The sequence below is a fragment of the Elephas maximus genome, chromosome 2 (assembly GCF_024166365.1).
Source record: "Elephas maximus indicus isolate mEleMax1 chromosome 2, mEleMax1 primary haplotype, whole genome shotgun sequence".
Lineage (NCBI taxonomy): Eukaryota > Metazoa > Chordata > Mammalia > Proboscidea > Elephantidae > Elephas > Elephas maximus.
The window spans coordinates 79,671,774-79,686,384 of record NC_064820.1 but is presented as its reverse complement, the minus strand read 5'-3'; the positions used below and the strand labels follow the sequence as shown (position 1 = coordinate 79,686,384).

The 14,611-nt window shown below is 40.7% G+C and overlaps 1 protein-coding gene across 1 annotated transcript in view; it reads left to right on the top strand.

The window, feature by feature from the left end:
- ANKRD31 (ankyrin repeat domain 31) overlaps positions 1–14,611 on the top strand; it is a 170,244-nt gene that overhangs the window by 127,567 nt on the left and 28,066 nt on the right. The window contains exons 23-24 of the mRNA XM_049867748.1: positions 1,759–2,761; positions 11,549–11,689. Of these exons, the coding sequence (XP_049723705.1) occupies positions 1,759–2,761; positions 11,549–11,689 (1,144 nt within the window). The remainder of the gene's footprint in view (positions 1–1,758; positions 2,762–11,548; positions 11,690–14,611) is intronic.

Sequence of the window (14,611 nt, the reverse complement as noted above, 5' to 3'; positions counted from 1 at the left end):
CCACCAGTGCTCGTCAACAGGGGTTTCAGGCACGTGAATCCTTAGTAACATTGCTAAAAGACTTCAAAGTCCTCTTCCCAGCTTCTTGGATTTTATGCTACCGGTTGTTGGCTAACCTGACTTCTTGCTGCTGCTTCTTATATCTACTACATTTATATCCCATTTTCTGGGGGTTCAGTACCAACAACCTTAAACCATGATAGAAGAGGCAAAGTACCTGTAGTTCTTTCCCTAGAGGTCCCTGAGACCGTTCCAGGGGATCTGTGAAGTCAAAATCAAGGAGCCTTGTGGCACAGCAGTTAAGCGTTTAGCTGGTAGCCAAAAGGTCAGTGGTTCGAACCCACCAGCCGTTCTTCGAGGAAAAAAAATGTTGCATTCTGCTTTCATAAAGATTTACGGCCTTGGAAACTCTATGGGGCAGTTCTACGTTGTCCTATAGGGTCACTATGAGTCAGAATCAACTTAATAGCTGTGGGTTTGGTTTTGGGTGAAGTCAAAGCTATTTTTATAATAGTACTGTGTGATGTTATCTTCCTTTTTGTTCTCATTCTCTCATGAGTATACGATGGAATTTTCCAGAGGCTACATGGTGTGATGATGTCATCACTGTAATGGCAAATAGAATGTGTGCTTGTATATTCTTGTGTTTTGAACATTTCTCAATTTTTAATTTCTAAAATAGTCAATATCATTAGATAGATTGGTAGGTATAACCCACATAAATGAAAGCTCTTTGAGGTCCTCAGTAATTAGAGTATAAAAGGGACCTGAGACCAAAAAGTTTAAGAACAGCTAGAAACAAAGTGGCCGGTATCCTGCAGGTTAGTGTGGGATAGGTGGGCATAACCAAAGGATGGAGGTGTGGAAGAAGCATGGTGAGCCATTTTGTCCCCCTTATCATTAGATAGATTGGTAGGTATAACCCACATAAATGAAAGCTCTTTGAGGTCCTCAGTAATTAGAGTATAAAAGGGACCTGAGACCAAAAAGTTTAAGAACAGCTAGAAACAAAGTGGCCGGTATCCTGCAGGTTAGTGTGGGATAGGTGGGCATAACCAAAGGATGGAGGTGTGGAAGAAGCATGGTGAGCCATTTTGTCCCCCTTAGTCAAGCCCCTTGAGATTTGGTTTGGGAAAGGCACACAGGGTGATGCTTGTCTGGGTAGTGCCTCTGGACTTAAAAAAGCCTCTGTACGGGAGCACAGTACAATTACAGTAATTAGTTGGTGAACTGACATGTTTCAAGCCTAGCTGAGGTGTGGTTTTCACAAAACAGTCTCACTGCTACATGGCTAAGGGAACCTGAGTGGAGCTTACTCCCAAATTTTACTTCCTGAAACACCTTTCCACTAAGTGAACAGAATGTGTTTCATAGTGGTATTCCTCCTCAGCCACCAATTGCTATCTTTCAACTAAAGCATTACTAGATAACTAGATAGATGACCCAAGTTTTGTTTTTCTTTTAGGGTTGACTCACAACTGATAATGATATAAGAATAGTTTTGGATAACCATAGTCACCTCCTGATAGAAACAAACCCACTTACCTTAACTAAAGCAGTCTATTTCCTCTCAAAGGAAATACATTGCAAAGGTAGACATTTGTGTACCTTTAAATTGAAATTGAGTTGATTAATTTAATCGAGCTAATTAAAGTTGAAATTGAAACAAAATAGTGGCTTTAACACCTAATTTGCTGCTTATAAACAAGTTTTCTCCTGTTTTTGTATTTTTTTCTCTTTTTGTGTTTCCTTCTGTAGGGTGTCCATAGAGTCGTTTAAGCATGGAGCTCTGAGAGAACAACTGGCTAACTTGGCCACAAGACAAAAGAGTCTTTTAGTTGTGGCAAAAAAACAGAGAAATATAAGGCTGAAAATTCAAAACTATAAGAATGTCACATCATTGTCTGGACTTAGCTTGAGGAAGCTGCCATCTAGCCCAGAGATCTCTAAGGAAAAGGACCCCAAAAAGCTTACCATTCTGGAAAAATCAGTAAAGCCCCAATCAGATTCACTTTCCCCTGCCAACGTTGTTTGTAGAAACATGCAGGAAGCAGAGTTGCCTCTGGAAACTTGCATTACAGTTCAGAATGACAGCCAGAATACCAATATTTGCCTAAATTCAGAGATAGTGAGAAGGGAAGAATTTTCTGGAAATGAGCAGAATTCTAAACAAAATGTCCATGACTATACCTTGGATGGGTTATCAAAATCCAGTCATTTAGATGGCACTGAGAAGATTAAATTACCATCACAATCTATTGCTTTTATTGCTCAAGTAGGTTATTCACAAAAAGAAAATGATTTTATAAAAACTACAGCCAAAGAGTGTGAATCCTGTGGCCCTTCCACAGTCACTGGTGCTTTAAATATTTCACCAGAAATCACAAGTGTACTTGCCCAAAAGGATGCCCATCCAACGACTATTATTTGTGATCAAGCCCTTTCCAGTTACGATCCAAAAACAAGAAACAAAACAGCTTCCCAGCAACCACCTAGGGCTGCATCAGAATCTCTGGCACATCAGAGAACTACTGTCTTCGATAGTGATACTGTACATCAGATGAAATCATATCTTAAAAAATCGGCTTCTACTGTTCCATGTGCCAATGACAGTCAAATCATTGGGTCTGGCCGTCAACATACTACAAAAAAGCCTTTAAACTACAGCACAGCTCCTAGAAAGAAACGTATGCAGATAAAGGATCTGATACTACTGGGAAGAATTAATCCTGGAAATAACATTCTGGAATTCAAAACACAGGTATCATACTTAGTTTTTCTTCAAAATCATGTAAATTTTACAAATGAGTAGGTATTATTGTTATATAGACATTTAGCTCTGATTAGAGAAATGGACTTTGGCAGGCCTTCCTGAATGGAGGGCCACAACCTTTGCATTCTCAGCAAGTGAAATCATCCTTCAGAATAGAACTAGTCAATTTTATTGCAGAAGGAAGGATTTAAAAACAACATAGAAATAATAAATTAATTCCAAAGTTTTGGGAACTAAGTCTGTTGCCCCCAGTCGATTCTGATTCCTAGCAAGTCTGCTGGGCAGAGTAGAATTGCCCCATAGGGTTTGCAAGGAGCGGCTGGGGTGAGTTCAAACTGGCAACCTTTTGGTTAGCAGCCAAGCTCTTAAACTCTGCGCCACCAGGGCTCCTTGGGAACTAAAGCATCCACTAATAAAGGGATAGGTATAAACGCATCTGCCATAGAAGCTCAATTTAGACCAAGTACTAACTTTAGTAACTTGGAGATTGGCTAAATCTGATTCAGTTAACTATCAAATTTGTATCAAAGTGGAGTAGGGAATAAAAGATTCTACTAGAAATGTCTACAAAGGAGGCTTTTTCTCGCCTTTCCTTACATTTCACTATTTAATTCGGAGTGGCAAAGATTGCAGAGCCCTTAAATGCTTCTTTGCTTATGGAGCAATCCAGCAGAAATCACACCAGGCTAACTGTAATTTCATTTGAATGCCCTGTTTCCAATCCTTTCCATTTCTGGGTAAAAAGGGTTTCCAAGCTAAAAAAGTCGTCAAGTTAACCCTTGACTCATGGCGACCCCGTGTGTGTCAGAGTAGAACTGTGCTTCATAGAGTTTCCAGTGTCTGGTTTTCAGAAGTGGGTTCGCAGGCCTCTCTTTCCAGGCACCCCTGGGTGGACTTGAACCTCCAACCTTTAGGTTACCAGCCAAGCAAATTAACCACTTGCATTGCCCAGCTTTACCTATAGCTTAGGAATAAAATATTTTAATTTTAAAGTTCCAAACTGTAGTTTTAAGACCAAATTACTGACTTGACCTCAGGTCTCTCAGTGTTCCTGTTTGCTTACCTGTTAACCAATTTATTATTATGTATATCTATGATTAGCAAAAGCAACTGAAATTTTAGTTAGTAAATTAATTAAGTTAACTCAGATTTTTACAGTTACAGCTACTTTTCCGGATCAGCTATAAAAACAAAAATTGTAATAGAATTTTCATGTTTTAACTATTTTTTCTTCCTTTAACAGCTTTGTTGTTGTTCTTAGGTGCCGTCGAGTCGGATCCAACTCATAGCGACCCTATGCACAACAGAACAAAACACTGCCCGGTCCTGGACCATCCTTACAATCCTTGTTATGCTTGAGCTCATTGTTGCAGCCACTGTGTCAATCCACCTCGTTGAGGGTCTTCCTCTTTTTCGCTGACCCTGTACTCTGCCAAGCATGATGTCCTTCTCTAGGGACTGATCCCTCCTGACAACATGTCCAAAGTATGTAAGACCCAGTCTCGCCATCCTTGCCTCTAAGGAGCATTCTGGCCACACTTCTTCCAAGACAGATTTGTTCGTTCTTTTGGCAGTCCATGGTATATTCAATATTCTTCGCCAACACCACAACTCAAAGGCATCAGCTCTTCTTCACTCTTCCTCATTCATTGTCCAGCTTTCACATACATATGATGCAATTGAAAATACCATGGCCTGGGTCAGGCTCACCTTCGTCTTCAGGGTGACATCTTTGCTCTTCAACACTTTGTAGAGGTCCTTTCCAGCAGATTTACCCAATGCAATGAGTCTTTTGATTTCTTGACTGCTGCTTCCATGGCTGTTGATTGTGGATCCAAGTCAAATGAAATCCTTGACGACTTCAATCTTTTCTCCATTTATCATGATGTTGCTCATTGGTCCAGTTGTGAGGATTTTTGTTTTCTTTATGTTGAGGTGTAATCCATACTGAAGGCTGTGGTCTTTGATCTTCATTAGTAAGTGCTTCAAGTCCTCTTCACTTTCAGCAAGCAAGGTTGTGTCATCTGCATAACGCAGCTTGTTAATGAGCCTTCCTCCAATCCTGATGCCCCGTTATTCTTCACATAGTCCAGCTTCTCATATTATTTGTTCAGCATACAGATTAAATAGGTATGGTGAAAGAATACAACCCTGATGCACACCTTTCCTGACTTTAAACCAATCAGTATCCCCTTGTTCTGTCCGAACAACTGCCTCTTGATCTATGTAAAGGTTCCTCATGAGCACAATTAAGTGTTCTAGAATTCCCATTCTTCGCAGTGTTGTCCATAGTTTGTTATGATCCACACAGTCGAATACCTTCGCATAGTCAATAAAACACAGGTAAACATCCTTCTGGTATTCTCTGCTTTCAGCCAGGATCCGTCTGACATCAGCAATGATATCCCTGGTTCCACATCCTCTTCTGAAACCAGCCTGAATTTCTGGTAGTTCTTTGTCAATATACTGTTGCAGCTGTTTTTGAATGCTCCTCAGCAAAAAATTGCTTGTGTGTGATATTAATGATATTGTTCTATAATTTCCACATTTGGTTGGATCACCTTTCTTGGGAATAGGCATAAATATGGCTCTCCTCCAGTCAGTTGGCTAGGAAGCTGTCTTCCATATTTCTTGGCATAGACGAGTGAGCACCTCCAGTGCTGCATCTGTTTGTTGAAACATCTCAATTGATATTCCATCAATTCCTGGAGCCTTGTTTTTCACCAGTGCCTTCAGAGCAGCTCAGACTTCTTCCTTCAGCACCATCAGTTCCTGATCATATGCCACCTCTTGAAATGTTTGAATATCGACTTATTCTTTTTGGTATAATGACTCTGTCTATTCCTTCCATCTTCTTTTGATGCTTCCTACGTTGTTTAATATTTTCCCCATGGAATCCTTCACTGTTGCAACTCGAGGCTTGAATTTTTTCTTCAGTTCTTTCAGCTTGAGAATCGCCGAGCATGTTCTTCCCTTTTGGTTTTCCATCTCCAGCTCTTTGCACGTGTCATTATAACACTTTACTTTGTCTTCTCGAGAGGCCCTTTGAAATCTTCTGTTCAGTTCTTTTATTTCATCAGTTCTTCCTTTTGCTTTAGCTGCTTGACGTTCGAGAGCAAGTTTCAGAGTCTCCTCTAACATCCATCTTGGTCTTTTCTTTCTTTCCTGTCTTTTCAGTGACCTCTTGCTTTCTTCATGGATGATGTCCTTGATGTCATTCCACAACTCGTCTGGTCTGCGGTCACTAGTGTTCAATGTGTCAAATCTATTCTTGAGATGGTCTCTAAATTCAGGTGGGATGTACTCAAGGTCATATTTTGGCTCTCGTGGACTTGCTCTGATTTTCTTCAGTTTCAGCTTGAACTTGCATATGAGCAATTGATGGTCTGTTCCACAGTCAGCCCCCGGCCTTGTTCTGACTGATGATATTGAGCTTTTCCATCATCTCTTTCCACAGATGTAGTCAATTTGATTTCTGTGCATTTCATCTGGTGAGGTCCATGTGTATAGTCGCCGTTTATGTTGGTGAAAGAAAATATTTGCAATGAAGAAGTAGTTGGTCTTGCAAAATTCTGTCATTTGATCTCCAGCATTGTTTCTATCACCAAGGCCATATTTTCCAACTACTGATCCTTCTTTGTTTCCGACTTTCACATTCCAATCGCCAGTAATTATCAGTGCATCTTGATTGCATGTTCGATCAATTTCAGACTGTAGCAGCTGATAAAAATCTTCCATTTCTTCATCTTTGGCCCTAGTGGTTGGTGCGTAAATTTGAATAATAGTCGTATTAACTGGTCTTCCTTTTAAGCATATGGATATTATCCTATCACTGACAGTGTTGTACTTCAGGATAGATCTTGAAACGTTCTTTTTGACGATGAATACAGCAGCATTCCTCTTCGAGTTGTCATTCCCAGCATAGTAGACTATATGATTGTCTGATTCAGAATGGCCAATACCAGTCCATTTCAGCTCGCTAATGTCTAGGATATCGATGCTTATGTGTTCCATTTCATTTTTGACGATTTCAGCTTTCCCAGATTCATACTTCGTACATTCCAGGTTCCAGTTATTAATGGATGTTTGCAGCTGTTTCTTCTCATTTTGAGTCTGTCAGTTTGTCGTACTGTGGGGGCTTGCATGTTGCTGTGATGCTGGAAGCTATGCCACCGGTATTCAGGTACCAGCAGGGTCACCCATGGAGGACAGGTTTCAGCTGAGCTTCCAGACTAAGACAGACTAGGAAGAAGGACCCACCAGTCTACTTCTGAAAAGCATTAGCCAGTGGAAACCTCATGAATAGCAGCGGAGCATTGTCTGATACAGTACTGGGAGATGAGCCCTCCAGGTTGGAAGGCACTCAAAAGATGACTGGGGAAGAGCTGCCTCCTCAAAGTAGAGTTGACCTTAATCACATGGATGGAGTAAAGCTTTTGGGACTTTCATTTGCTCATGTGCACAACTCAAAATGAGAAGAAACAGCTACAAACGTCCATTAACAGCTTTATTGACATGTAATTAACATATAAAATACATTGCATATATTTAAAGTATACAGTTTGAAAAGTTTTGACATATGTATATACCTGTGAAATCATGAGCACAAACAAGATAATGAGCATGTCCATCACCCCAAAAAGTTTTTTGTGCCCTTTTGTGCACCTTCTTCATACCTCTCCCTTCCGCTACTGATTCCCAATTATTGATCTACTTTCTATCCCTATACATTAATTTGCATTTCTAAAAATTTTATGTAAGTGGTATTATACTATATGTCCCTCCCCCCTTTTTTTGGTCTTGCTTCTTCCTCTCAGCATAATTATTTTGAGATTCATTTTTGTTGTAGCATATATCAATGGTTTGTTCCCTCCTTATTGCAAAGTACTAGTCTGTTGTCTGTTTATACCGCAGTTTATCAGTTCATCCCTGATGGACTTTTGGGTTGCTTCCAGTTATTGAATATTACAAATACAGCTACTATGAACATTGGTGTACAAGTCTTGGTATGCCATAGACTTTCTTTTCTCTTGGGTAAATACCTAGGAATGGAATGGCTGGATCATACGGTAGGTATACATCTAACTTTTTTAGAAATTGCAAACTGTTTCCATGGTGTTTGTATCCTTTAACATTCCCAACAGCAATGTGTGAGAGTTCCAGCTCCTCCATATCCTCATCAACACTTGGGATAAACAGTCTTTTTTATTTTAACTATGCTAACGTGTGAACATCCCTGTGGTTATAATTGTGATTTTAATTTGCATTTCCCTAAGGATTAAAAACCACCACAAATCTGTCAGTTTGTCCTACTGTGGTGGCTTGTGTGTTGCTGTGATACTGGAAGCTTTGCCACTGGTATGTGAAATACCAGCAGGGACACCCATGGTAGACAGGTTTTAGCAGAGTTTCCAGACAAAGACAGACTAGAATAAAGGACCTGGCAGCCTACTTCTGGAAAAATTGGCCAGTGAAAACCTTATGAATAGCAGCAGAACATTGTCTGACATAGTGCTGGAGATGAGCCCCTCAGGTTGGAGACATTCAATATAAGACTGAGGAAGAGCTGCCTCCTCAAAGTAGAGTTAACCTTAATGACATGGATGGAGTCAAGCTTTCAGGACCTTCATTTGCTGATGTGGCATGACTCAAAATGAGAAGAAACAGCTGCAAACATCCATTAATAATCAGAATGTGGAATGTACAAAGTATGAATCTAGGAAAATTGGAAGTCATCACAAATGAAATGGAATCCATAAAGATTGATATCCTAGGCATTAGTGAGCTGAACTGGACTGGTATTGGCCATTTTGAATTGGACAATCATATGTTCTACACTGCCAGGAATGACAAATTGGAGAGGAATGGCATTGCATTCATTGAAAAAAAGAACATTTCAAGATCCGTTCTGAAGTACAACACTGTTAGTGATAGGTTAATACCCATAAGCTTATAAGGAAGACCAGTTAATACAACTATCATTCAAATTTACGCATCACCCACTCATGCCAAAAATGAAGAAATTGAAGATTTTTACCAGCTTCTGCAGTCTGAAATTGATCAAATATGCAATGAAGATGCATCGATAATTACTGGTGATTGGAATGCAAAAGCTGGAAACAAAGAAGAAGGATCAGTAATTGGAAAGTATGGCCTTGGTGATAGAAACGACACCGGGGATTGCATGGTAGAATTTTGCAAGACCAACGACTTCTTCATTGCAAATACGTTTTTTCAACAACATGAACGGCAACTATACACGTGAATCTCACCAGATGGAAAACACAGGAATCAAATTGACTACATCTGTGGAAAGAGACAACAGAGAAGCTCAATTTCATCAGTCCGAACCAAGCCAGGATCTGGCTGAAGAACAATCAGTTGCTCATATGCAAGTTCAAGTTGAAGCTGAAGAAATTTAGAACAAGTCGATGAGAGCCAAAATTCAACCTTCAGCATATCCCACGTGTATTTAGAAACCATTTCAGGGATAGATTTGAAGACAAGTTGTGGAATGACATCAGGACATCATACATGAAGAAAGCAAGAGGTTGTTAAAAAGATAGGAAAGAAAGAAAAGACCAAAATGGATGTCAGAAGAGACTCTGAAACTTGCTCTTGAACATCAAGTAGCAAAAGGAAGAATTGGTGAAGTAAAAGAGCTGAACAGATTTCAAAGGGTGGCTCAAGAAGACAAAGCTTTGCAATAAAATGTTCAAAGACCCGGAGTTAGGAAACCAAAAGGGGAGAACACACTCGCTATTTCTCAAGCTGAAGGAACTGAAGAAAAAATCCAAGCCTTCAGTTGCAATATTGAAGGATTCTATAGGGAAAATATTGAACAAAGGAAACATAAAAAAAGATGGAAGGAATATACGAAGTCACTGTACCAAAAAGAATTGGTTGATGTTCAACCATTTCAAGAGATAACATATGATCAAGAACCAAGGGTACTGAAGGAAGAAGTCCAAGCTGCACTGAAGGCACTGGCAAAAAGCAAGTCTCCAGGAATTGATGGAATACCAATTGAGATGTTTCAACAAATAGATGCAGTGCTAGATTTGCTCAATCTATGTCAAGAAATTTGGAGGACAGCTGCCTGGCCAACTAACTGGAAGAGATCCATATTTGTGCCCATTCCAAAGAAAGATGATCCAGCCAAATGCGGAAATTATCAAGCAATATCATTAATGTTACATGCAAGTAAAATTATGCTGAAAATCATTCAAGAGTGGTTGCAGCAGTACATCCACAGGGAACTGCCAGAAGTTCAAGCCAGATTCAGAAGAAGACGTGGAACAAGGGATATCATTGCTAATGTCAGATGGATCTTGGCTGAAAGCAGAGGATACCAGAAAGATGTTTATCTGTGTTTTCTTGACTATGCAAATACATTGGACTGTGTGGATCATAACAAATTATGGATAACAATGGGAATTGCAGAACACTTAATTGTGTTCATGAGGAACCTGTGCATAGAGCAAGAGGCAGCCGTTCAAACAGAACAAGGGAATACTGCATGGTTTAAAGTCAGGAAGGGTGTGTGTCAGGGTTGTATCAGCATACTTATTCAATCTGAGCAGATAATCCAGGAAGCTGGACTATATGAAGAAGAATGAGGCATGAGGTTTGGAGGAAGACTTTAACAACCTTTGATATGCACATGACACAACTTTGCGTGGGGGCAGTGTCTGACCTCCTGCAACTCCACAAGGGGGAAGGAGAACCAAGATCAACAGCGCAAGGCTGACTCCCATGAGGTGCAAGCCAGACGAGTCCCACCTCCCTGCCATCTTTACTAATTCTGACGCCAACCTTCCCTTGCACAGCACTCTACTTCTCTGCCATGTTCAATAATTCATTGCAATGGCCACACAGAACTCACAGACCATACTCACAATTGGATTTATTAAGGAAGTAATAGTTATGATTTAGGCTCGAGAACACTCAGGATACAGTTTTTCCATCAGAATAGCCTCTCCCCAGCTGTGCTCGCAGGCATGCCTCTCCCTGGCCCTCAGTCTCTGCCGAAAGGCATTCAACTTTATCTGTCTCCTGCTGCTGGGTCTCTCCTTCCTTAGTGGTCATGGGCTTCTCCCCTCTGCTCTAGAATAAGCTCTTTTAAGGCTAAACTGACCAATCCCCTTGGATTTTCCTGTCACACAGTCCCGCCCAATCACCTGAGTGGGATTTACAAGACCATGGCTAGAGAGGACACACACACAAGTAATTAATCCACTCCAAGCATAGTCTGCCAGAAGAATAAACAAGTCTGTCTTGGAAAAAGTACAGCCAGAACGTTCCTTAGAAGCAAGGATGGGGAGACTTTGTCTCATGTATTTTGGACATGTTATCAGGAGGGACCAGTCCCAGGAGAAGGAGATCATGTTTGGTGAAGTAGAGGGTCATCAAAAAAGAGGAAGACCCTCAACGAGATGGATTGACACAGTGACTGCAACAGTGGGCTCAAGTGTAACAACGATAGTAAGGATGGCACAGGACCGGACAGTGTTTCGTTCTGTTGTACAAAGGGTCACTGTGAGTCAGGACCAACTCTATAGCACCTAACAACAACAACGATTAAAGTTGTTGAGTGTCTTTTTATGTGTTTATTTGCCATCTATATTTAATGTTTGGTTAAGTGTCTATTGAAATCTTTTGCGTGTATTTTATCAGTTGTTTGTTTTCTAATTATTGATTTTTAGAAGTTCATTATTCTGGATACAAACAACTAATTTTTAATCTTTTTTTGTTTTGTTTTTTCTTTTATTTCAGGAGGCTACCCACAAAGCCAGTATTTTATTGAGTGGTAAAATTAAGGTAGAAAATGGTCAGATTTATCAAAACCCAGTCACCTGGCTCAAAGATCTCCTAGGAGGCGACAGTTCTGTGACCTGGAACTATGCTTGGAGTAAGGTGGGTCATTCTTAAGTTTATCTTTACCTTTGTAGTCAAATGGAAAAGAATTTATTTTTTGATGATGAAATTATTTCCTTTTTTTTTTTTTTAAAGAAATTGAATGACCTCCAAGCTAGTTGTTGTCCTCATGTGCCCCTTCTGTGATACGCTACATGCTTTCTCTTGTGATTCCTGGTTGCCAGGATTCCCCATGAGGAGATTTGCACGGCTAGCTGGGCCTCCCCTTCTTTGCCCTTCGCCTATTCTCAGAAACTTTAATGCTCCCAATCTTCCCCTTTCATCCCCCACAAGTGGTTTCAGGGCTTTTTGACTCCACATAGAAAATTTGGGACCACTGGTGTATTAATGGAAACCCTGGTGGCATAGTGGTTAAGTGCTATGTCTGCTAACCAAAAGGTCGGCAGTTCAAATCCACCAGGTGCTCCTTGGAACCTCTATGAGGGGCAGTTCTGCTCTGTCCTATAGGGTCACTATGAGTTGGAATTGACTCGACAGCAGTGGATTTTTTTGGTTGGTTATTAATGGAGCCCTGGTAGTGCAGTGGTTAATGCAATTGCTAACTGAAAGGTCAGGCAGCTGAAGACCACAAGTGGCTCCACAGGAGAAAGATGTGGCAGTTCACTTCCATAGATTTACAGCCTTGGAAACCGTATGGGGTCCCTCTAAGTCAGAGTGGACTCAACAGCAGCGGGTTGGTTTTTTTTGGTGTTTTAATAACTTAGTTAATATATGTTTCTAGTATTCCGATGGAATAAAACTTAATTTTTCTCTAAAAGCAAAAGGAATGGGCAAGGGGCCTGAGACCACAGAAATTATTGTGCAGGTTTATGCTTGCACTTTGTCTCATCCACAAAATGTGGATAAAGTCCAATGATCATCCACCTCCAGATGTCCATGGCACCGCTTTGAAAACAGTGTTACAGTGATTCACCCGGGAAAGCGTGAATCATCAGACATCTACCATTACTATTTCACAGATGGCAGCTACCTCCACCCTCCACGAGCCATAACAGCAAGCCTCAGTACACCAGTAATAGGAGGCACACCTTCCTCTACTGTTTTTTCTCCAGCCCGGCTCTGCCCACCCTGCTCACAGACCCTGCTTTCAGACTGTATACCCAGACTTTGTAGGCTGGACTCCTAGACCATTGTGACAGGTATTAGCAGCGCTGTGTTTTAGTTCCCTAACTTACATCAGTGTACTTCAAATTTTCTCTGCTAGCCTCTCTGCCTTTTTTTTTCCCCTAAAGATTTTTGTTGTTGTTGTTTCTTTTGTTGCCCACTCCTGGAGTCACTAGGCCATCTGCTTTCAGTTCATCTTTGCCCCTTTGCCCAAACCTTTCCATGGATTCATAGTTCATAATTCCATGTTAGTAATTAATATCTTGCCCATGGAAGCCCCTTTTTATTGCAAGGATTCTTAAACTTATGGTAGATCATATTGTTTTGCTGAAACTGAACCTGTGCTCACAGCATGAATATAGGACTGATTGCTGTAGCTTAGATTCTTTTGAGCTTGACATGCTTGTTCTGCAGTGTGCCCAGTGCTGACTCAGTTCTCCCACCTCTTTACTCTGTGGGAAATACTACTGCATTTCCTGCCTTTGAATAGCTGGCTGTGACATCATTTGGCCCTCAGTCTGTACTGATGCCTCATTTACATATAACATTGCCCCTGGTCTTTTTTCTTCTCCATGTCAATTAGAGTCATACTTTTTAGCACCAATGTGATGGTGAAGCTAAATGCAAATGTAGGCACTAAAATTCTTGGATATAAAATATTCATACAGAATATCTGTGCAGGGCTTAGATTATTATTTTTTAGATTATCCTAAAAATGAAAACAGAGTTTTAAAAATTACTATGGGATACTCACATACTTCTAGTAAATACCCCAGACTGGGAAACACTGCCCCAGTGAGTTTCTTTACAATATTTAAAAACCATTTTTAAAGTCTTCTCTTTTAAAGTTTACCACAGAAACCTCTTCCTCCTCTTGTCCCGTGACTTCTGAATTCACAGTCACTTCTTGATGAAAGGAGGTTTTGCTACAGTGGGAAATGTGAACATTCTTACTGAAAAGTTCTGAAAAATGTGGTGGCGAAAGGAGGCCTGGGGTGCGTAGTTGTCAGGCAAGAAATGCCAGAGAACTAGGACTTGCTCTGCATCAGACAGTCACTAGACAGATGACTCATACCTCCTACCCAGCAGTTAGGCTGCTGCACAGCTTACCAAGGAAAGCCTGATGCTGAGTCCCAGCAGGCATCACAGGCTCCTCTTGCTGCCACAGCCTCCCAGCTGCTAGGCATCATCCTGAGGTGGCAGAGTGAGGTCTGGGTGCTCTAGTCCTGGCTCCACTCTTGAGAAGGTACATGATCTGGTCAGCAGCTTTTATCCTGCACACACCTAAGAATCGCTTAAGGAGCTTTAAAAAACCCCTGCCCCATATATTTTGATCTAATAGTCTGGGTTGGGGCCAAGTGACAGTAGTTTAAAATAGCTTCCCAGATGATTCTAATTGCAGCCTGGCCTGAGAACTAGTGATCTAGGTGAAGTCATTTAACGTTTTAGAATCTCAGTTTTCTTATATATAAAATAAGGAGTGGTACTGAATAGTCTCTAAAGACTCCTCCGACTTAGAGATTCTAAGACTTGCATAGTACTGTGTGGTTTGTAAAGCACTTTTCCATATATTCTTTCACAGCTCCATGAAGTAGGAAGGTTAGCCCTATTTATGGATATAAAACAGTTAGGGGAGGTTAAGTGACCTGATGAGTACAATGGTCATTAAGTGACAGAATTGGGACTAGAACCTTATCTTCTAATTTTCCTAAACACTCTCTGCATTTAAAACAATGGCTCAAGGGAGGCCAACATTCCTTTGTTGGAAACACAGGTTGCCTGAACTCAAAGAGCGTG